At 54.9% G+C, this 23,625-nt stretch overlaps 1 protein-coding gene and 1 non-coding gene across 13 annotated transcripts in view; one reads left to right on the top strand and one right to left on the bottom strand.

Annotated features, from left to right (window-relative positions):
* Nucleotides 1–22,324, top strand: part of JADE2 (jade family PHD finger 2) — a 60,418-nt gene extending 38,094 nt beyond the window's left edge. For 10 of the 12 annotated variants that reach the window (XM_037739911.1, XM_017532378.2, XM_017532374.2 and 7 more), the window contains 5 exons: nt 2,417–2,533; nt 4,054–4,518; nt 12,812–12,929; nt 15,916–16,044; nt 17,651–22,324. In XM_037739911.1, the coding sequence (XP_037595839.1) occupies nt 2,417–2,533; nt 4,054–4,518; nt 12,812–12,929; nt 15,916–16,044; nt 17,651–18,471 (1,650 nt within the window). In that variant the 3' untranslated portion in view covers nt 18,472–22,324. The remainder of the gene's footprint in view (nt 1–2,416; nt 2,534–4,053; nt 4,519–12,811; nt 12,930–15,915; nt 16,045–17,650) is intronic. The other 2 variants (XM_037739912.1, XM_017532384.2) reach the window with 1 other exon arrangement.
* Nucleotides 17,286–17,345, bottom strand: LOC119471861. The gene has a single exon (XR_005200953.1). It is a non-coding gene; the product is annotated as a U7 small nuclear RNA (small nuclear RNA).
* Nucleotides 22,325–23,625: the final 1,301 nt, after the last annotated feature.

Below are 23,625 nucleotides of genomic sequence, written 5' to 3'. Positions count from 1 at the left end.
AAAAAAAAAAAAAAAAAACGGCACTGGGATATCAGGTGATGGGCTAGCAAAGAATCCAGGCCACAGCCCATAAGGAGCTTTGCCTTTAGACTTGGACAGAACTCAAGTGGTGACTTCTATGAGAAAATGGTGTTATGTACCACTTGGAGGTTCAGGAGGTAGGTATGAAGTCTGACAGAAATCAGGCAGCTGACTATAGGGGAAAGCAGCTTGTGGGGTCCATCTAAACCTAGGTAGTGATTCCATCCAAAGTCAAGCCACATGTTCAAAACAAAGATAAGCCAACTGATGTAAAAGAGAATTGGGCAAGAGGCCAAGGCGGGTAGATCACTTGAGGTCAGGAGTTTAAGACCAGTCTGGCCAGCATGGTGAAACACTATCTACTAAAAATACAAAAAAAAAAAAAAAACATTAGCTGGGCTTGGTGGCACATGCCTGTAATCCCAGCTACTTGGGTGGCTGAGGCGCGAGAATCGTTTGAACCCGAGAGGCAGAGGTTGCAGTGAGCCCAGCCTTTCTTTTGATGCACTGCACTCCTGCCTGGACAATAGAACAAGACTGTCTCAAAAGAAAAGAGAGAGAGAGAGAGAAGCAGACCGTAAGCCTAATGGGAAGCTGGCTAGTGGGCCTGCTGCTATGGCTGTGGCTGGGATGGAGGTGTGGGCGTGTGTCTGAGTCCAGGTGGGAGTACCATGGGCAGTAGGTCGGGTCCAGAGTGAGCAAGTTAGCAGAGGCCTTGGGTGCCTGGAATGCCAGTCATTTTTTGGGAAATGCACCAGAGTTTCAGGCCCAGCCCTGCTGTGTGGACTGGCATAGACCGAGGCCCACTCCAGTGCTGCCTGTGCCCTGAAGCAAGCCAGGTGGCCCTGTCCGTAAGTGGCCCTCTCCTTCCTGGGCTGATAGTCTGAAGCCCACACTGCAGGCTTCTGTGATAATAGTTGTTTGTGTCAGCAGTAGGCACTTGCTTGCAGGTCAGCATATTGAAGACTGGGACCACCTCTGAGTGTACCCTGGGCTGGGCATAACAGAGAGAACCAACAGGGACTCCATCATGAAGACCCTTTGGCTCAGGACCTTTGGAGAGAATTGCTTTTTCCATCCTCAGTCATCGGCAGTGTGTAGACAAATGTGCCCTGCCTCTGGGCTGCGGGGTGGTCCCTGCCCAGAGACTTGGGCATAGTTGTAGGCCTGTCCTCACAGAAAGAGCTAAGCAAAGGCACATCCCCAGGAGAGCCCTGAAGACCTTCAGGAGGCCGGGCACAGCAGCTCACGCCTGTAATCCTAGCACTTTGGGAGGCCGAGGCGGGCGGATCTCAAGGTCAGGAGTTTGAGACCAGCCTGGCTAACATGGTGAAACCCTCGTTTCTACTAAAAATACAAAGATTAGCTGAGTGTGGTGGCGCATGCCTGTAATGCCAGCTACTCAGGAGGCTGAGGCAGGAGAATCGCTTGAACCCAGGAGGCGGAGGTTGCAGTGAGCCGAGATTGTGCCACTGCACTCCAGCTGGGCAACAGAGCAAGACTTCGTCTCAAGAAAAAAAAAAGAACTTCAAGAGGAAATGCCACTGTGAGGCTTTTTCTTGGTGCCTAGAAAAGTAATATAAATATTCAAATATGAACAGACTATGCTAAAAATAGAAAAGAAAAGAAAAATAATATAAATACAAGGCCAGGCGCGGTGGCTCACGCCTGTAATCCCAGCACTTTGGGAGCCAAAGCTGGTAGATCATGAGGTCAAGAGATCGAGACCATGCTGGTGAACATGGTAAAACCCCATCTCTACTAAATATACAAAAATTAGCTGGGCATGGTGGCGCACGCCGGTAGTCCCAGCTACTCGGGAGGCTGAGGGAGGAAAATCGCTTGAACCTGGGAGGTGGAGGTGGCAGTGAGCTGAGATCATGCCACTGCACTCCAGCCTGGTGGCAGAGTGAGACTCCGTCTCCAAAAAAAGAAAGAAATAATATGAAAACAAATTACAACAACAACTCTGAAGATGTTATTAACAAAGGCCTGAGTGCAGAAAGGGGGATCTTGCATGTCCCCATACACACACCAAAGCACCTCTCTGTCAAGGCCCACACAATTGTACACACACTTAGCTACACACACTGATGGCACTCACACATTCACAGATAATTTAAGATTAGTCTCAGATGAGCACACACTAACACACATCCAGTGGTCAGCCTGCAAGAGTTAGGAGGAATTCCAGCCTTTGAGCTATGTGTTTGGTGTCAGGAGGGACTTGGGATTCAGGGGCTCAGCCACTGCCCTGTCTCCCTACCACCTAGTTTCAGCAGCTAGCCCCCCGTTGTGGAGAAAGGAAAACAGTAACATGTCTAATTCATGGGGTGGTGAACTGGGGGCAGGCTGGGGACGAGAGACATGATGCCACTCCCTGTGTCCTGCACAGGTCAGCATCGGCTGCCCAGAGAAGATGGAGCCCATCACCAAGATCTCGCATATCCCAGCCAGCCGCTGGGCTCTGTCCTGCAGCCTCTGTAAGGAATGCACAGGCACCTGCATCCAGGTATGTGGCCTACTTCACCCTCCTCCTGCCAGGAGCCAGCTGAGAGGCCTGTCTGGGGCCTCAGACAGCAGCTGCCACCATCCTCTCCCCTCCATGGGGCTGCAGACTGATGGGGCCCAGAGTCAGAATCACACCTGATGGGGAGCATTCCTCCACCCCGAGGTCTTCTAGGGAGTGGAACAGACCCAGGGAACCAAGGCTCACCGCCCCATTGGAGTGCTAAGAACTCTGGCTTTCCCTGAACGCAGTGTCTTGGGGCTTGATGAATATATTTAGCCTCGTTTCTGACATTGAACTTGACATGTTGTGGGTTTAAGAATCAAACTTCTCCTCTGGCTAAGCTAATAGACTCTCCTGACACTGGAAGGGCTGTACCAGTCTGTCTTTAGCAAAGTCTATTCCCAAAGTCTAGCGTGCATTAGAGTTACCTGGAGGGCTTGGTAAACATAAACCGCCGGGCCTACTCCTGAGAGGCTCTGACTCAGTAGGTCTTGAGTGAAGCTGAGAATTTGCATTTATGACAAGCTCCCAGGTGATATTGATGTCTCGGTCTATAGTTTGGGAGTGCAGGTGGGGGACATCCTTTGTCCCCCTCAAATTTTAGGAACACAGTTGTCATTATAAACATTATTTGTGCTTCCACTTATCTATGGACCTTCAAAAGGATTTGTGAGTACAGCATAAGCATTCATTGTAGTTGGGTGCCTGATTGCTGACACAGTTATCAGCTGCCCACAGCCGTCATCCAAGGCTGAGAGAAAGGGTCAGGCCTCAAGCTGTCTGAGCAAAAGGAGAGGTGAGGAGTCTAAGTCCAGCCCCTCCTCCCAGACGACAAAAGGGAGACCACAGTCCCCATCTTATATGAGTCAGTGACCCTATCATCAGCCTTTCTTTTGATGCTCCATGATTCCAGAGTCATTTTGCCCACACAAAAATGCAGCTTGAGGCCAGGTGTGGCAGCTCACTCCTGTAATCCCAGCACTTTGGGAAGGCTGAGGTAGGTGGATCACTTGAGGTCAGGAGTTCAAGACCAGCCTGGCCAACGTGGCAAAACCCCATCTGTACTAAAAATACCAAAACTAGGTGGTACATGCCTGTAGTCCCAGCTACTTGGGAGGCTGAGGCAGGAGAATTGCTTGAACCTGGGAGGCGGAGGTTGCATTGAGCTGAGTTCGAGATCGAGCCACTGCACTCCAGCCTGGTCAACAGAGCAACAGAGTGAGACTCTGTTTCAAAAAAAAAAAAATGCAGCTTGTCCCCAGAGGGGCTTCTCAGCTGCCTTCTGATTGACTCCCCCAGGGCACATGGTGTTGAATGGGCTACCTTTCCAGGTGCCCCAGAGCTCCTCCTCCCCCCTGCCATCACTCCCATCCTGCACAGGAGGTCGGGAGCCCATGCCATTCTATTCAGGTTCTCGCCAGCATTGTGCATTTTCAGTAGAGCCCTGGGGGAAGCCCCTCTGTCTTCTCCCCCTCCACCAGATTCCCTCCTGTCTGACGCTGCCCTTCCTCTCCCCACAGTGTTCCATGCCTTCCTGCGTCACGGCATTCCATGTCACTTGCGCCTTTGACCACAGCCTGGAAATGCGGACTATATTAGCAGACAATGATGAGGTCAAGTTCAAGTCATTCTGCCAGGAGCACAGTGACGGGGGCCCACGTAATGAGCCCACATCTGAGCCTGCGGAGCCCAGCCAGGCTGGTGAGGACCTGGAAAAGGTGACCCTGCGCAAGCAGCGACTGCAGCAGCTCGAGGAGGACTTCTATGAGCTGGTGGAGCCAGCCGAGGTGGCCGAGCGGCTGGACCTGGCTGAGGCGCTGGTCGACTTCATCTACCAGTACTGGAAGCTGAAGAGGAAAGCCAATGCCAACCAGCCGCTGCTGACCCCCAAGACCGATGAGGTGGACAACCTGGCCCAGCAGGAGCAGGACGTCCTCTACCGCCGCCTGAAGCTCTTTACGCATCTGCGGCAGGACCTAGAGAGGGTGAGTTCCCCTGCTGCCTGCCCACCCACCTGACTGGTGAGTCCAGGAGGCCTCTCTATGCCACAGTCATTGCCCTTGAGCAGCCAGGAGTCAACAGGACTCAAACTGTGAGCTCTGGTGGACCGGCCCTGCTTCAGGGACCTGCCAAGGGCCCTGGACCCAGCTTCCCCACTCCCCTCCTTCCTACCTACATTGCAGCCACCACCTCTTGGCCAGCCCAAATGCGGGCATCCAGGTCCTATAGAGTTTGGAGTTGACTGACACTTTACAGAACAGAGAAGTGTCCAGTTCTTGTGTCTTTGAGACTCTCTTGTCCCAGCGCTATCACAGGCCTGGTGAATGGTGGGGGCCCTGCCAAGGTCATGAGGCTGGAGAGCACCAGAGCTAGGGCGAGGACCCAGACTTCCAGCACTTGCCTCTGTGGTTGCTGCCTGGTGCTGACACATAAGCCTGCATTGAGAATCTGAGACAGGAGGAACTGGGGCTTCCCAAACTGTCCCCATCACCCATGCTGAGAGCCCGGGACATCAAGATCCAGGAGCAGCCGGGCGTGGTGGCTCACGCCTGTAATCCCAGCACTTTGGGAGGCCTAGGCGGGTGGATCACGAGGTCAAGAGATCGAGACCATCCTGGTCAACATGGTGAAACCCCGTCTCTACTAAAAATACAAAAAATTAGCTGGGCATGGTGGCACGTGCCTGTAATCCCAGCTACTCAGGAGGCTGAGGCAGGAGAATTGCCTGAACCCAGGAGGTGGAGGTTGCGGTGAGCCGAGATCACGCCATTGCACTCCAGCCTGGGTAACAAGAGCGAAACTCCGTCTCAAAAAAAAAAAAAAAAAAAGATCCAGGAGAAGCCAAACAAGCTCGTGCTGGGACAGGGCAGGGTGGACGGGTGAACGCAGCTCTCTGGGGTGCTCGGCAGAGAGAACAGAGACAGGAAGCCAACAGGGTGAGCTCATGGAACGGTGGGGTGGAAGGAAGAGGTAAAAGTGGCAGGTCGATTACAGGAGGCTGGGCTGGTGGGTCACAGTGTGTCCGGAAGCTGCAGAAGCACTGAGGACTGCCCCACTGTGGCTGGGACTTCCTCCTAACACTCCCTGGAGGAGAAGTCCCAGAGTCTGGAATGGGTGGCTTGGCTGAAACCGCCCCCCAGCTGTGTGCTGGGAGACATGATGGCTTGGTCCAGGGTGCTGAGTGAAATGAAGCACGAGGTCTGGGTCCTTGTCCAATCCTCTGAACCCCACAGGCTGTTCCAGCCACTCCTCTCTGGGACATTTCTAGAGTCCCAGAGTATGTGGGACCATGTCACAGTGTCTCTCCTGGGTTCAGACATACATGCTCACCCTCTCCCTGGGACCTGTCAGGAAACAGCCCTGGGCAGGAGCATGCAGGGAGCTTTGTGTGACCCAAGGCAGCTGCTTTTCTTATCTGCATCTCAGTGGGCAAGGCTGTGAAATGGGTAGAACATCTCTGAGGCTGTTCTATCAGGGAAGGGGCACTGGACCCCGCTTCCCCACTCCCCTCCTTCCGACTCATCTTCCCTGGAGCCTGCTCAATAGGGAAATGACCTGTTGGCCCTGGAGAGCACTCACTGCCTGGCAGCCAGCTTGCCACCAGGCCAGAAGGAAGAGGTGGGGGTGGGAGGAACCAGATGTCCCTGGCTCCAGCCAGGACAGAGGGCAAGGCCACCTACACTGCAGCCACCACCTCCTGGCCAGCCCAGTCTCCTGTCACATGTGGCGGGGGCATCAGGCGTAAGCCCTTTGAGACCAAAGCTGCTTCCAGAATTGTCTTCAGGTCACCATATCTCCACTCGCCAGACCTCCAGCGGAAACACCTGCTTTCACTCCTGCTGTTTCCCAAACAACCCTCAGAACTGACCTCCTTGTTCTGTGCTGGTCAGCCCACATGTCTGGCCCTGGCTGGTTTGCCCAGGGAGGTCGGGGACTGACTCACTTATGTAGTCATTATTCTAGAAAAAGATCCTTGAGGAAGATCCTCCCAGCCCTGCTGAGCAGATGAGGAAACAGGGACTCAGAGAGAGGAATAACAGGAAGACTTAGAGGAACTCCATTCCAAGGGTTTTGAGCTTGAATTTGGATCTCAGTTGGGGGCAGAAAAGGAGTTGTTGGCTGATTCGCTATTCTGTAAATTTCCTGGGCAAAAGCATCCCCTTATCAGTCCCCTAACCGTCCCACCCCAGTGTCAGTGGTTCAGGTGGGGCCTGGGGCTGAGGTGGGCAGGCTCTGGGGTTCTGGGGAAGGAGAGTTGCTGCACAGACCCCTCCGATGGGGGCCAGAGCACTCCAGAGTCAGGTGTGAACCATCCCCCTCCTCTGGGAAGAGAAAGCAGGGCAAATTTTCAAGTATCTGCAGCCTCTTAGGCTCAGGGGGCCATGTGAAATGCTGCTTCCTGAGCAGCCACCAAGCTGGGCTGGCGGACACCAGCTTTGATGAGAGCAATGGCATGCACAGCCTGGCAGGGCCAAGGAGGGACAGCCATGAGCCATGTTGACCTCCATCAGAGGCCCAGCCTCAAGGCTTTTCCAGGTTACACATTTGCAACTTGGGTGAATGAACAGCGACAAGAACTCTGCCTCGGGGGAGGCTTTCTGCAAAGGCCCGAACGATGGTGGTTGGTGGCCTGACCAGCAGGCCCAGTCTCGGACCGTGGCTCAGTGCCAGCAGCCAGGAGGATCCAGCCTGTAACTGGGCACAAAGCCAGCCTGGGCGGGAATCCTCGGAAGATGGGGTAGGGCTTGAGGTTAAGGCCTTGGTAGCCTGGCTTTGCATCCAGTTCCCGTACTCCCAGCTCTGTGCCTTCTTTGTTTCAGTTTTTACTTCTCTGAGTTTCAGTTTTTTTGTCTGTAAAATGGGAATAAGGATCAAACTGACCTTGGGGTTGTAGCGCATGGGACAGAGTGCCCACCATTGTGGGCCATGATTGCTGTTACTGTCCTGTCCCCTCAGCATTTGGCTCTGAGAAGAAGGGAAGCCACAGTGGCTCACCCTGTAATCCCAGCACTTTGGGAGGCCAAGGCGGGCAGATCATGAGGTCAGGAGATTGAGATCATCTTGGCTAACACAGTGTAACCCCATCTCTACTAAAAATACAAAAAGTTAGCCAGATGTGGTGGCGGGCGCCTGTAGTCCTAGCTACTCTTGAGGCTGAGGCAGAATCGCTTGAACCGAGGTGGTGAAGCTGCAGTGAGCCGAGATTGCGTCACAGCACTCCAGCCTGGGCGACACAGTGAGACTTTCTCAAAAAAAAAAAAAGGTGGGGGAGGCCAGGCTGGGCGTGGTGGCTCACTCCTATAATCTCAGCACTTTGGGAGGCCGAGGTGGGCAAATCACCTGCAGTTAGGAGTTCAAGACCAGCTTGGCCAACATGGAGAAACCCCGTCTCTACTAAGAACACAAAATTAGCCAGGCGTGGTGGTGCATGCCTGTAATCCCAGCTGCTTGGGAGGCTGAGGCAGGAGAATCGCTCGAACCTGGGAGGCGGAGGTTGCAGGGCGCAGAGATTGCACTATTGTACTGGAGCCTGGGTAACAAGAGCAAAACTCTGTCTCAAAAAAAAAAAAAAAAGGCGGGGGGGAAACCAGCCCTTGTGCTCTGAGGGTGAGCTCCACAGAGGACCAAAAGGGCAAGCCCAGTGCTAGGGCCTGAGAACCCAGCATCCTCCCAGATTGATTCGTTCCTCCATGGCCAGGCCTGGGTTTTGCTGAGAGAAACAGGAGCCAGGGCTGCCACCAGCATGAAATTCCATTTTATGGTCAGCCAGATGTGCTTTCCTAAAATTTCAACCATGGGCCTCGGCCCTGCCAGACGCTCGGAAGGCATGGCCACTGCAGCCTCCCAGAGTGATTTACAGCTGACAAAAAAAAACTGCAGCACTGTTGATCAGCCCGACAAGTGCTGGCTGGTGTCCCCTAGCAACTGTGCTGATGCGCAGTCTGTGCAGGGACTTGCTGCTTGTGGCTCTGGCTTTGGTCACCAGGAGTTTCTTTGAGAACCTGAGAAGGAGGGTGAGAGGGTAGAGGCAGCTCTGAGACACACACCTGCCCCAAGGATGACCTGGGACAACTTCCCAAGGAGGGAGAGGCTCAGTGGGAAGCGGGTGCTGGCCTCAGTGCAGGATGGTGGTCCCCTCAGCCTTCTCCCAAAGCCAACCTTGTCCTGGGCAGCTCCAGCCTCCACATCTCTGGCTCCTTTGCCCCAGAACCTCCCATCTCTAGGGCTCCCCCAACCCATTCGTGTCCCTGCCTCCCCCAAGCCCAGTCAACCATCTCCAGCTGCTACCAGATCGGTAGCCCAGAAATCGCCACATCCTCCTCCCTGCCCGAAGCCTCCTGCTGTCCCTGCTCATTTGTCTCCCAGGCGCTCCACCCTTTTCTGTCCTGCTTTCTTCACTCACTTCCTGTTTGGCACTGGCCCGCCCATGCCCCTACCCTTACCCCTCTCAGAGGTCAGACCCCTGGGAGAGCCTCACCCAGTAGGAGCCAGTCCCTCCACCAAGAGAAACCCCACAGCACCAAGCAGCTCAGTCCCTGCTGCACTCCCCATCTCGTACCTGCTGCCCGCATGCCGGGCTCCACCTCCCTCAGGGCGCCCTCTTGCTCTTAGCAGACAGCCTCCCCTCTGTCCTCACACCAGGGCCTCTGACTTCCTGCAGCAGAGCCTCTGGGTCTATTCTCTTCCCTTCCCTCCTTTTTCCCCCACAGCGGTCACTTTTCCAGCCTACACCTGCAGCTCACAAGTCTCTTTTTTTTTCTCTTGAGACAGAGTCTTGCTCTGTTACCCAGGCTGGAGTGTAGTGGTACGATCTCAGCTCACGGCAACCTCTGCCTCCCAAGTTTAAGTGATTCTCCTGCCTCAGCCTCCTGAGTAGCTGGGATTATAGGTGTGTGCCACCACACCTGGCTAAATTTTGTATTTTACCATGTTGGTCAGGCTGGTCTCAAACTCCTGACCTGGTGATCCACCTGCCTCAGCCTCCCAAAGTGCTGGGATTACAGGGGTGAGCCACCACACCCAGCCTGAGTCTTTTTCTCATCCTCTCTGCAGGTCATTTTCCACCAACATTTGAACCTGTTCAACCCTTTCTCATCTTCAAAAGCAAATCTTCCCTCTCTGTTTCCCTCTAGTTGTGGGTTCCTCCACTCCCACCCCCATCTCTCCTTTCCTGTCATCCCTCGTGGTATTTGCATCCTTGCTTCCTACTCTGGCTGGGTTTCCACCACTTCTCAGAGCCTGCCATTTGGGCCACCGGCAGCCTCCCCCGCCCACCTCTGCATCCCCCGACCCTCTTAGCAGCGGCTGCCACGGTCAAACCTGCCCTTGGTCTTGGAGTCATTTTCCTGCAATGCTTTGGCCAGGCCCCCCTGAGGTCCCGGGTTACCCACTCCCTCTCTGGCTGCTCCTTGGCCTCAGTGGTCACCCACCTCTTTCCCTGGACTGGAGGCCTCAGACTCCACTGTCTTTCACAGCTGCCCACCGCTTTGCCCCACATGAGGGTGCCGGCTGCCACTCCTCGAGCTCCACACCAAGTTCCTTCTAAAGGCCGCCAGCATCTCATGCCCAGCATCCCTGTTAGTTTGCCAGGCCTGCCTGAGTGCCACCAGCTGGATGGTGAGATTCATCCTCTCGGTTGGAGGCTGGAAACCCAAGGTTGAAGTGGCAGCAGCATCAGTTCCTTCCGGGGGCTCTGCGGGAGTGTGTCTTCCCTGCCTCCAGGTTCTGGTGGTTGCCAGGAATCTTTGCTGTTCCTTGGCCTGCAGACATCTCTTTAGTCTCTGCCTCTTCCAGGTCACATGCCCTTCTCCCTGTAGGTCCCTGTGTCAGGACTCACTCAAGCCCCACCCTGATGTAGTATGATGTCATCTTAACCATTTTATCTGCAGCGACCCTATTTCCAAATAAGGTCACATTGCGAGGGTCCCAGTAAAAATGAAATGAATTTTGGGGGAATACTATTCAATCCAGTACAGAAGCCACTGGAGGTTTTGTTTTGTTTTGTTTCGTTTTTGTTTTTCGAGATGGAGTCTCTGTCCCCCAGGCTGGAATGCAATGGTATGATCTTGGCTCACTGCAACCTCCGCCTCCTGGGTTCAAGTGATTCTCCTGCCTCAGCTTCCCAAGTAGCTGGAACTACAGGTCTGCACCACCACAGCCAGCTAAATTTTTGTCTTATTAGTAGAAATGGAGTTTCATCATGGTGGCCAGGATGGTCTCTATCTCTTGACCTCGTGATCTGCCCTCCTCGGCCTCCCAAAGTGCTGGGATTACAGGCGTGAGCCACCGCACCCAGCCTCCACTGGAGGTTTTAAGGGGAGAAGGGAAGTGTCTCGTCACTCTGAAAATCCAGCCCTGGCTTCCCTTGGCCTGCCTTAGTGAAGCCTCAGCGCCTGCCCTCCTCCCTTGCCAGCCCCATCCCCTTCACTGCCCACTTTGGTCTCCTGCTGTGAGGCTCTGCTCTGCCTTCCCCGGCCTGGCCTGGCTTGGATTTCTGTCCCCCACCAGGTGATCAACACCCACTCCCACTGGCTGCTCATGTGTCCAGGACGCCTTGCCCAGCACCCCCCTAGGTGTGGGTCGAAGGCACCTGGTCCTGTCAGTATCTGGTCAGCACCAGCCTCCCTGAGACAAAAGGGGCCCCAGTGGCGTTGCTCACTTGAGCCCAGGGCCCCACACAGCGCAGGTCCACAGAGCTGTAGCCGGTGCTTAGGGGTGTGGGGGGAAGGAGGCCGGTTTTCAAGAGGTCCAGGTTTTGACAGGAGGGTGGGCCATGCAGGCAGGCTACAGACAGGGCCCACAGGCTGGGGCCAGGTAGTTGCAGCCCAGGGTGGCCCCTGGGGAGTCCTGGCCATAGGGATATGTAGAGCTGAGGCTCAGAAACGGGTGGCCTGGTGCTCACAGTCCATGCTCTGGGCACACACACCAGCATGGAAGGCCACGGAGAGTCCGTGCAGGGAGAGTCCATGCAGAGCGAGTTGCGTGGAGGCCTGAGGCTGGAACCAACTTCATGGTACATCCTTCACCACCGGGCTCAGGAAAGAAAGGAAGATGCCCATACCCAGAAGAGAGGTCTGATCATGGCTGCCCTTGAACTGGGAGAAATGATCATGCCAACAGACGGGGTCTGGAACCAGATCTCATCCCAGCTTAAGAACATGAAGACTGAACTCAGCCTTGAAGATGGAACGCAATGGGAAACAGAGCCTGGTCCCAGCTGGAAAGATCCTGGTGGATCCCAGGATCCAAGCTGAGCAGCTTTGGCCTACTGTTCCTGATAATGGAGTCTCCATCCTGTGCTAAAGACCAAGAAAGTGTCTTAAGGGAGGGCGCCTGGTCTTGGCTCCAGAAGTGTGGCCTGCCCTGAGAGCTGCCAAGATGGGATGGCCTAGTGGGGTAAGGTGCCAGGGGGGCAGGCAGCAGCATGGTCCATCCTGCAGGTGCTTCCTCTGGGACCACCTGTAGAATGGATTCATGTCCCGTGGGCTTAGCAAGCTGGTGTCTGAGGCTCCAAGGGGCTCTTCCCTTGAGGCAGTCAGAGAGGCCTCTGCCTTCTCTGCTGAGGAGTTCTGTGACTGTGGCAGAGTCAAGGTGGCCGTGTGGATGTGGGAGCCATGGCCAGCCTGGTATGAGCCTGGCTCAGATCCCATTGCAGCAGGTAGACATGAGTTGGCTGCAGGCTGGGCACAGGTGGGTTAGGACTTCCTGTCTGCAAACTATTCTGCTGGTGCTCTCTCTGGCTCCAAGTACAGGGACCGTTTGTGGCTCAGGACAGGTGTTATTGCCATGCGGTTTGTGTCTGCAGAATTTCTTTGGTGGGAAGGAAAGGCTTTGGACAGGAGGCAGAGGGATGAAGTTGGTGACCTGGTGAGACCCTGATGAGCCTGGGGGCACTGTGATTATAGGGGAGAGCAACCATGTTGGCAGGGCCTTGGGAGGCAGCGTGGCTGACCTTGCCAGGAAGGTAAGACTCAGAGGAGGAAGGTGGACGTGCCGGGCTGATCTAACCAGATTCTCTCTCCTGGTCGCTGTGGCTCAGTCAGCGACCACAGGGCCGAGGCTGCTTTTGGCCTTAGGTTTTGGATCAGAGACATGCAGCACACGGCTGAGGATGTGCTCGGGGTCTTGGGAATTGGTTTGCAGATGTTCTGGGCAGGATGGGCTGTGGTGGTAGCCTGTGCCCCCAGCACTGCCTCCACCCGTAGCAAGGTCTCCCAAGATGGGGGGTCTGGGGTGGTCGCCCCTGAGTAAGGTGGAAAATCTCTCTTGTTTTCTCAGGTTAGAAATCTGTGCTACATGGTGACAAGGCGCGAGAGAACGAAACACGCCATCTGCAAACTCCAGGAGCAGATATTCCACCTGCAGATGAAACTTATTGAACAGGATCTGTGTCGAGGTAGGCGCCTTCCCCACCTGCCACCACCGCCTCCGCCTCCGTGTGCCCTGTCTTGCGGGGCTGGGTTTCAAGAAGGGTGTGTCTTCGGAGCCTGGTGGAGTGTGTGCGTGGAGCCAGGGGCCACTGGCCCCCGCCCCTACCCTTTACCATCCAATTAGTAGGCGCAAATGGGGGCCTGACAGGGTCTGGGCTGGGCGTCACTAGGCAAAGAGCCAGAGGTTGGAATGCAGCCATCAGGCCTGCCCTCAGGGAGCTTTCTGGTTCACTGGGCCATAGCAGTTCAGGAGCTGATTCCATGTGAACAGGTTCAGAGTAGAAGTCCTGGTGGTTCTCTGCTGGTGCTGAGGCAGGAAGGACCAAAAGCTGATGAGCTTCCCTGAACCCGGGTGTGCCTGGGAGTCAGTTCTGAAGAAGGCAGCTGCCCCACAGATGCGACAGGACCTGGGAGTTGCTTCTCTCTGACCCTAACAGGATTCACGCCCGGCATCCACAGGGATTTTTGCTGTTTTCCTCTTCTCTTGGTGTCACATGTGTTTAACGGATCTGGAAATCAAAGGCTGAAGGAAGCTCTGACGTTGGTCTTACCTGTTAATTGCGGATATTGCCAGACACAGGGCCCTTCCTGGAGTGCATACATGTTAAGAAGGGCAACACTTAGCCCCCGAAATGGTGCCCCTGTGTTGCATTTATATGCAGCAGAAATAGCTGGATGGAGAGAGATTTTGAGTCAGGGTCTGCCACTGCCACTTCAGCCTCGGGATTGGGCTTGAACTGGAGTGAAGAGGAGGGAGGAGAGCTGCTGAGCCACCAGTGGAGCAAATGACTGAGGATCTCTGCTGCCCCCACTTGTGCCCAAGAGCTGAGCTGACCTGCTTGTGCTGCAGCATCACCACCCACTCTGGCTCTGGCATCTGGCCTTGCCAACTTCAGGTGCTGATCAGGGCAGGTTATGGCCATGCAGAGCTCACCATGTACCCAAAGACTGTGGCAGCTTCCTGGCTGCTGGAGCTTTCCAGGCGCCCTGTCTTCTGTTTATTCATTCAGCCAGCATTAACTGAGCGCGGATTAGATAGGGTTCCTGCCCTCGTGGAACCCACCATCTGGAGAGAGAAACGAACATGTTACCACAGAGGCTACAGTTGCTGCCAGTGAGGGATAGAAGTATCAGGAGTGTCTTCCCAGAAACAGTGATGCTCAAACATCTCAGGCCTCTTAGCACTTGGCTGTGGCCACACTTCAGCTGCAGAAGGAGAAGCCCACGCAAGGCACCCACAGTTGAGGAAGGAGATGGTGGCAAGCCACGAGCAGTGCCTTCAGGCACAGGATTTCATAAACGTGGTCAAGAGCCTGGAGGGCCCACATCCCCACATTGGTTCTGGGACATTTCACCTCCTTGCCTTGAGTATCAACAATACACGGCTCTTTGTTCAGAACCAGGCAGGGCATTTGGAGACAACCAGCTTGCCCCATCCAAAGCTGCTGCTCACACTGTTGTGACATTTGACACCTGGGGTGGGACATGGGTTGTGTGTATATCAGCCAGGCTGTCTGGCCTGGCAGCTGGAAAAAGCCTCCTAGTGGAGATGATATGTGGGCTGTGAGCTGAATTGGGTGAAGGATGGGACAAGAAAACAGCATATTTGGAGACTTAATGGCCAGAGCATGTCTTGGCAGAGAAACTGGAAGGAGGCTGCAATGGCTTCACCAGGTAGAAGAAGGACTCCTAAAGTGATGACGGGTAACCAGGGTCACCTGAGCAAGGTCTTCTTGTAGCCTGGGGGAGGAGCTTAGACTGTCCTGAGAGAATGGGGAGCCTCAGGAGCCTGCCTCCAAAGTGTCTAGGCATTGGTCCCACGTTACAGATGAGATTGCCCAGGCACAGTGGCTCATGCCTGAAATCCCAGCACTTTGGAAGACCACAGCGGGAGGATCGCTTGAAACCAGGAGTTCCAGACCAGCGTGTGTCTACAAAAATTAGCTGAGCTTGGTAACACGTGCCTGTATTCCAAGCTGCATGGGGAGCAGAAGTGGGAGGATTGCTTGAGCACAGTAGTTTGAGGCTGCAAGCAAGCTATGATCACACCACTGTACTCCAGCCTAGGTAATAGAGCCAGACTCTGTCCCTTAAAAATAAATAAACAGATGTGGCTGGGCACAGTGGCTCACACCTGTAATCCCAGCACTCTGGGAGGCCAAGGTGGAAGGATCACTGGATCCAAGAGTTCACAACCAACCTGGGCAACAAAGCAAGACTCTGTCTCTACAAAATTTGAAAATTAGCCAGGTTGGTGGCATGCACCTGTGGTCCCAGCTACCCGGGAGGCTGAGGCTGGAGGATCACCTGAGCCTGGGAGGTCAAGGCTGCAGTGAACTATGATTGTACTACTGCTGTCCATCATGATCAACAGCGTAAGACCCTGTCTCAAAACAAAACAAATCAGATGAGACTAAGACCTGGCCTGAATTGAAAGGATATGAGGGCCAGAGGTGCACCCTGAATCTCCCATCTACTTTGCTGCCTGACTTCGAAAGCCAGAGAGACCAGGGCAGGAGACTTGTTCAGGGGAGCTGACCCGGGTGTCAGGAATGGAACCCAAGCCTCTTGACCCCTCAGATAGTGTTCTTTCCGCCGTCATGTCTAGCCCCTCAGCCCAGCATTCAAGGCCTTGCCCTGTCCAGACTCCCCTCCAGCCATTCTTCCCAGCACCCGTACTCTCTCCCAAGGCTGCAGGTCATGCAGATCACCTGAAGTCCAGGTCCTGCGAGCGCCTCTCCTTGCGGCCCTGTGCCCACCCCACGTCCCCCACAGGCTGCAGTGGACAATTGGCTCACCCCACCACGCCAGCCGTCCCCTGGCTCCAACCTTTTTGCTGTGGAGGGTGAGCACTGGCTGATGAAGGACTCCCGGGCTGCCACACAGGGATCTTGGTGCTGACTGAGGCCCCTCAGGGTAACCATCTCCCTCCTCTCACTTTCCCTGACACAGAGCGGTCTGGGAGGAGAGCAAAGGGCAAGAAGAGTGACTCGAAGAGGAAAGGCTGCGAGGGCTCCAAGGGCAGCCCTGAGAAGAAAGAGAAAGTGAAGGCGGGGCCTGACTCAGTCCTGGGGCAGCTGGGTGAGTGGGGGCCATGCTGGCCCACAGACACGGGCAGGCTTGACCATCGCCGTGCTCGCAGCTCTGTCTGCCCTGTGGAAGCCAGCTGCACAGAGTAGGAGACCAAGGCCCATGAGGGGTAACCAGGCCCTGCTTGCCTAGGTGCTCACACCTTCCACCCACAGAGGAGACGGATCTCAGAGCCCCGTGTGACAGCCTGGGAAATGCCCCTTCTGTAGACCTGGATGGAGGCTGGGCCACGCCCACTCAGGAACTGTCCACTCATTACCCTGGCTGAGGTCCTGGGTGCTGGATTTTCCCAGAGGCCCCCAGGACAGCGCCATGCTGGGAGGGGAGGATCCGCCAGAAATCTCCATCCTTGTCCTACTCTCCCAGAATCCTCTAAATGGGCCCTCCCCTCGACAGCATCAGACCCTCCTGGAGCTACCCAGAGATACCCAGAGGAGTGGCTGCAGGCCCTGGCCCTGCCCACCACCTCCACCGTCCCAGGCCTCCTGTTAGGCAGAGCAGCCTAATGGGAGCAGTGTGACTTCTAGGACCTCACATGCATCCTCCAGAACTCTCAGGGAGCAGTACGGAGTCCCCTTCCAGACCTCACCTCTGGCACAGAAGTCCCAGGTCATCCTTTCTGTCCCCCTGTCTCAAGAAGGGGACAAGCCAGGCCTGGTGGTGCATGCCTGTAATCTCAGCTGCTCAAGAGGCTGAGGTGCGAGGATTGCCTGAACCCAGGAGGTTGAGGCTGCAGTGCACCATGATCGTGCCACTGCACTTTAGCCTGGGTGACACAGCAAGACCAAGTTCCTTCATTCCATGCCCCTCCCACAAAATAAGGGGATAACTTGGGGGTGTCTAACAGGAAGTCCAGTCTCACGTCTCACCGGCTCCCCACTCCCACCCTCAGTAAAGGAGGAAAGTTCTGCCTCCCATCTGCTGGCGTTTCACTTGCTTCCTCTCTCCCCTGACATCCAGGAGGGACTAGATACCACTTGCTACGCCTATTCTTGCCTGATCCCTTTATCCCAGCTCTTTCCTGCAAGCTCTGGGAGGCAACGCTTACAAAGACCGAGCGCCCCCTGGCGGCCTTAAGGTCACTTTCCTCCAGATTCCTCCTTCCCCAACCCCACCAGAATGGGGGTGTTGGACAGGGCCAACTTTGTGGGTAGCAACCTCTGCAGCTGCACAGGGTCCTTGTTCTTGGTTCAGTGCTCTGCTGCTGCCGCCCTGAAGTTTTTTCTCCCATGGCAGACTTTCTGGTAAAATCCAGAAAACCTGCTAGACAAACTAAAAGAGCTATAACACTCCACCTTGACATTCTTAATAATATTTGAACAAGGAGCCCATATTTTCATTTTCTACTCCATCCCACAAATTATGAAGCCCATCTTGAGGGCTGCACATCCTTCTGGAGAGTAGGGTGTCAGCAGTCCCTACTCTGGTGGTGGTGGCAGGAGGGATGGAGAAAACAAGGTAGCTCACCTGGGTCTGGCACAAAGGGGACAGAGAGAAGGCAGTGCATGGTGGTGTGCTGGGAGCATCAGTGGGCTTCCTGAAAGCAGGGGGACACACGTCTGCTGCATCTCACCTGCCTCCTGTCTCCCCTTGGCAGGCCTGTCCACCTCATTCCCCATCGATGGCACCTTCTTCAACAGCTGGCTGGCACAGTCCGTGCAGATCACAGCAGAGAACATGGCCATGAGCGAGTGGCCGCTGAACAATGGGCACCGCGAGGACCCTGCTCCGGGGCTGCTGTCAGAGGAGCTGCTGCAGGACGAGGAGACGCTGCTCAGCTTCATGCGAGACCCCTCGCTGCGACCTGGCGACCCTGCTAGGAAGGCCCGAGGCCGCACCCGGCTGCCGGCCAAGAAGAAACCGCCACCGCCACCACCGCCGCAGGACGGGCCTGGTTCACGGACGACTCCAGACAAAGCCCCCAAGAAGACCTGGGGCCAGGATGCAGGCAGCGGCAAGGGGGGTCAAGGGCCCCCTACCAGGAAGCCACCACGGCGGACGTCTTCTCACTTGCCGTCCAGCCCTGCAGCCGGGGACTGTCCCATCCTAGCCGCCCCTGAAAGCCCCCCACCACTGGCCCCCGAGACCCCAGACGAGGCAGCCTCAGTAGCTGCTGACTCGGATGTCCAAGTGCCTGGCCCTGCGGCGAGCCCCAAGCCTTTGGGCCGGCTCCGGCCACCCCGCGAGAGCAAGGTAACCCGGAGATTGCCGGGTGCCAGGCCGGATGCTGGGACGGGACCTTTGGCTGTGGCTGAGAGGCCCAAGGTCAGCCTGCATTTTGACACTGAGACTGATGGCTACTTCTCTGATGGGGAGATGAGCGACTCAGATGTAGAAGCTGAGGATGGTGGGGTGCAGCGGGGTCCCCGGGAGGCAGGGGCAGAGGAGGTGGTCCGCATGGGAGTACTGGCCTCCTAACTTATCCCCTTCCCTGTCCCGGGCCCTGCCCTGGTCCCCCCACAAGGCCTCAGCCCAGTCACAACTGCCATTTCCAGTCCACTGAGTGTCCCAGACCCTCGAGGCTGCCACTCCATTGTGGTTTTTTTAATATAGGGAGAGTTTTGAATTCTACACTGTTGTCTTTCCTTTGTGCTGGCCTAGGACATTAGGATCCCTTCCATAGCTCCGGCCACCAGGACCCTGCCAGGTCCCACGCACCATCCCTGCCCCGCCCACGTGGTATTGCTGGGCTCCTGGCTAGAGGCAGGCAAGGTGGAGAAGAGCTCAGGACTGCAGCCCGCTGCCACCGGGTGACAGACTGTCGTTTGGGCATTATTTCATGGCAGATGGGCCAGTCCAGGGCCTACCCCGCCTTGACTCCAGATCCCTGGGGTCCATTTGAGGGGTCCTGCTGCACTCCACTGATCCCCAAGGAAGTATAATAAGTGATACCCAGCCAGAGTCTACTCACTGTCACAAGCACAACGAGTTTATATGAGAAAGCACTGAGGGGGGTGCAGAGGGCCCACTGGTTCCAGGGTAACCAAGAGCTGTTCCTAATCAGCCCCTATCATCTGAGGCCTGCCTGCCCACCCTGCCACCCTCCCCTCCCTTGCTGCTCTGCCCCTGCCAGTACCCAGCCCAGCGGCTCTCGGAAGGGGTTCGCAGAATCCCTCCTGAGCTGTGCCATTTACTCAGGGGACTCCCAAACAGCCAGCTGCCAGTGCAGGTGGAGGGCTGCAAGGGAGGGCCAGTGCCCAGACAGGGTCATGGGGCTCAGACCAGCCCACTGTAGAGAATCACTCTGGGGCTCCAACTTCCTTCCTTCCTTCGGGGCCAGTCTCGGCCGAAGTTTGGTCACTCAGACAGAGCTGACCAGACCAGACCGCTTGCCTTTTCAAGTTTCCTAGTCCTGCTAAAAGATGAGCTTCTTCCGTGGTTTCCTTTTGGAAACTCCTCCTTCCAACAAGCAGTGGGATCCCGGGGCCCAGGGTGGGCCAGTGTTGGCCGCTGGGGCTGTCGTAAGTCTTGCTGGATGTTCCCGTGTTCCTGAGCCTTAACCCCTCTCCCAGCCTTGCCCCCCTCCCCCATCCTGCCTTCCCCACCCCACCCTTAGGTCCCAGGTAGTTGCTCTGAAGAGTTTCAGTAGAGTGGCCCCAGGGTGATAGCTCAGGGAACCAACAAAAAAGGAATTCCGTGAAAACTTTTTTTTTCTTTGATGAATTACTCCTGGGTCACTTCCACCACTGGTAAAGCCAGAACTTCTCCAACAAGAATCTTGCAAAAAGTCCAGTGAATCAGTCGAATCATTCTGTGGATGCCAAAGAATATTTTGACCATAATACAGCACAGCCTGGACCTGACAACTTGTCACTTGGACTTTTTTTAAATGGAGTTCTTTAGCAACAAAGTATAGAAACATGTTCATTGCACACACCCAAGGAGAAGAGCCCAAGCGCTCGGAAGAGGATGCTTTTCTGCTGCTGAACTGTACCTGGGTGTTGGATTTCAGATCCTGGGCTGAGCCCACTGTGAGCTTTCCTAAACTCTGAGACTCACAGAGGGGAAAGATACTGACAGTGAAACCAGCATGGAAAACGTGTTTACCATGTGGTTCCCCCCTCCCCAAATACATAAAGCAAATAAGCAAGATGGGGAACAGCTTGACCTTCATCCACCCCTGACTCCAAAACTATCAAGGTACGACAGTGGCATTGTCATCGACACTCAATTTCATGTGAATTTCAGCAAAACAGGAAACAAAGATAGGACTCAGTTCAGAGGATTGGACAAATGTGTCTAGTCCGGGTGGACTCGGAGGGAGTGGGGTGGGCTTCAAGGATTCTGGGTGTTGGGATGGCATGAGCTACCCCGTAGAGTTTAGTCTGCCTGCCCGCCTTGATAGTAGTGATCAGTCAGTGTCAGCATCAGCGTCCCAACCCCAGTCTCTGTTTACTGCCTTCGAACAGAACTTCTTCCTTCCCCATGCTTTGGGTCACCTCGGGCTGCAACCCTGTCTGTGCCAGATTGCCTGGTCTGACCCTGCAGGAAGCAAAGAGGTGAGCTTAAAGAACAACCAAACTCTGCCAGGGGTCAGGGTGCCAGGAAAGCCCAGGGTTCAGCAGTCTCAGCACCTGGCCCCTTGCCCCTTGCATCCTGGGGCAGGGGCTGGGCCTCCCTGATGGCAGGAGTGGGCGAAGAATTAGGGAGAGGGTGCAGCGAGTCTGGCCTCTTGCCTCCGGGGGGCTGGTGTTTCTTCCAAGAGCCTCTGCTCACGTTGTTTGCCTCTGGATTCTAGCCCTTCATTGGCTATTGCTTTGGACTGGACTGTCCCTGAACCTGTGCCCTGCAGAACCCAAATGTCTGTTAGGCTGGCTGGCTGGTGGGGTGGGCGGGGGAGGCCTTTCACTACCAGGCCAAGCCCTGGAGCAGTCTTCACCAGGCAGCTGTCTCCACCTTCAGGATGTCCACCAGGCTGCAAGAAGGATGCCAGCCGCCCATCCTCGCCCAGTTCTCAGCCTTTCCCCCATTAGACACAACTGCTTCACTCTTTTTCTGGTCTACTGTCCACAGTGTAGAGGGCTTTGCTGCCCCTGAGACCAAGGCAGGTTCCTTTTCCAGACCAGAGGCAGAGGTGGGTCTTTCTCTTGCCCACGTCTGCCCACTCTCACTGCTCCTCCGCGGGGAGGGAGAAGCTGCTCTGTAACTCGTTCTGGCTATCCTTCCCCTTCTCACTGACCTGACCGCCCACCACCTCCTTCCCCCTCATCACATGACAAAGGATAATGTGCAAGAAAAGTATTTTTATGTATCATAAATGTATTTTGAAACAAATGGGAAGAAGAGAGGTAGAAGGGTTTATTTTATTAAATGAGCCTGACTTTGTGACAGTGTGTGAGCATTTGCAATGTAAGGGCCTCAGCTTCCTTGGAGAAGCCACTCCAGGTTTCCAGACATGGATGCTGAATTGTTTGTGGGGGGTGTGCCAGGCCACATCTCATGTGTCCGCGTGCATGCATGCCTGTGTGCACTGTGTGTGGGCACACCACGGGACTTGCTTGGGCAATTCAACTGCCCAATTCTAACAAACATTGGCAGCAGCTGAATGTGGCATTTCCTTGCTAACTGCCAGATGTGGCCAACCTCTGCCCACGTGCAAACCTCTGAAAAATGATCTGGATTTCTGTAGCAAGGCCCTTGGGGAGGGCAGCCTCCCATGCCCTTGGCCTGGCTGGCCACATTGGCCAACGAGCCAGGGCTGGAGTCTGAGACCTTTGGTTGTTCTTTAAGGCACTTCCTGCCACTTTCTCCCTCAGAGGCACAAACACTTCGTGTTCCACGTCAGTTTGAGGGGCCGGTGGGGGGGATGATATGAATGTCACAGGAGGAGACACCTTCTGTCTTTGTTTCAAAGAAAGTGATGTGCCATTTGTTAATATACAAGAGAAATATTGAAAATATATTGAAAAGAGCAATTTTAAATTATTTTTGGCTTATGTTGCAATATTTATTTTCTTGTATTAGAAAAGATTCCTTTGTAGAGAAAAATGTATTTTTCATTAACGCAAAGACCTATTTCTCCTTTTTGTACATTGTCCATGTTCGCAACCCTTAACAAGCAATAGAATGTATGGTCACCTGGGTGTGGCCGATGCCCGCTGTGCCCTGCATGATTCTGTGTTGCCGCTGCTGCATAGTTCCCAGCCCCATCCTGTCCTGCTCACTCACGGGGGCTTCCAGACCCCAGCCCCACCAGGGCTTGTGTCATAGGGAGCCCTTTGCACTCCTTGTGTGTTGGCAAACGCAGTTAATAAAGCAATGTTTTCTGTGCTGGCTGGTGTGAGGCTCCATTGCATTGGATGGGGTAGGGAACCCTGGGGGTCCCACACACACACACCTGACAATGGGCTCAGCAAAACAGCATAAGGTCCCTGAGTTTTCCAGGGGACCTGCTGCCGCCTTCTCAGGAATCATAAGACACTCACTCAGTGCACCCCAGGGGCTATAATTTCAGAGCATTATATCTATTTCTCATTGTTATTATGCATTATTATTATTATTATTTTTTTTTTTTTTTTGAGACGGAGTTTCGCTCTTGTTACCCAGGCTGGAGTGCAATGGCGCGATCTCGGCTCACCGCAACCTCCGCCTCCTGGGTTCAGGCAATTCTCCTGCCCCAGCCTCCTGAGTCGCTGGGATTACAGGCATGCGCCACCATGCCCAGCTAATTTTTTGTATTTTTAGTAGAGACGGGGTTTCACCATGTTGACCAGGATGGTCTCGATCTCTTGACCTCGTGATCCACCCGCCTCGGCCTCCCAAAGTCCTGGGATTACAGGCTTGAGCCACCGCGCCCGGCTTATTATTATTTTTTGAGACAGGGTTTCACTCTGTTGCTCAGGCTGGAGTGCGGCGGCGCGATCTTGACTCACTGCAGCCTCGACGTCCTACGCTCCAGCAGTCCTCTCACCTCAGCCACCTGAGTAGCTGGGACTATAGGTACGTGCCGCCATGCCCGGCTGATTTTGGTAATTTTTGTAGAGACAGGGTTTCACCATGTTGCCCAGGCTGGTCTCAAACTCTTGGGCCCGAGTGATCCGTCCGCCTCAGTCTCCCAAAGACCTGGGACTATAGGCATGAGCCACCGCACCCAGCCTCAGGGCAGTATTTCATTTGATCTTCAATGTGTTCCCCTGGGATTGAGAGGATGAGCGATAGACCCAAAGTCGAAGGTGTGCTAAGAGGTAAAGTTCGGCATCCAAAGCAGGACTGCTGCTCTCCCCATCCTCTACAGCCACCTGCTTGGGACCATGGGAAAGTGTGGGAGGAGGCTCCAGGGTGTGTCCCTAGATCAGTGAAGATTTTTGATTGGATTTGGTTTTCATTCATGATTTACTGAGCACCTACCCTGAGCCAGGCTCTGAAAAGAGTGTGGGGAATGTGGCTGCTGTCCTTGCTTGGGGTGGCTCATACAGGCAGTGAGGGAATTGGGAGTTTTCATGAAGGCCTGGGCTGATCTAGGTGTGGGAGAGTTCAGGAAAGGTTTCTCTGAGGAAGTGACACCATTCATTCATTGATGCATCCATTCAACAAGTAGTCTTGACCGGACACCTCACTACCAGTGTGCTGGGT

Source organism: Cebus imitator, unplaced genomic scaffold (genome assembly GCF_001604975.1).
Source record: "Cebus imitator isolate Cc_AM_T3 unplaced genomic scaffold, Cebus_imitator-1.0 Scaffold76, whole genome shotgun sequence".
NCBI lineage: Eukaryota > Metazoa > Chordata > Mammalia > Primates > Cebidae > Cebus > Cebus imitator.
The sequence above is the reverse complement of the archived record's forward strand: the minus strand, read 5'-3'. Positions and strand labels throughout refer to the sequence as shown.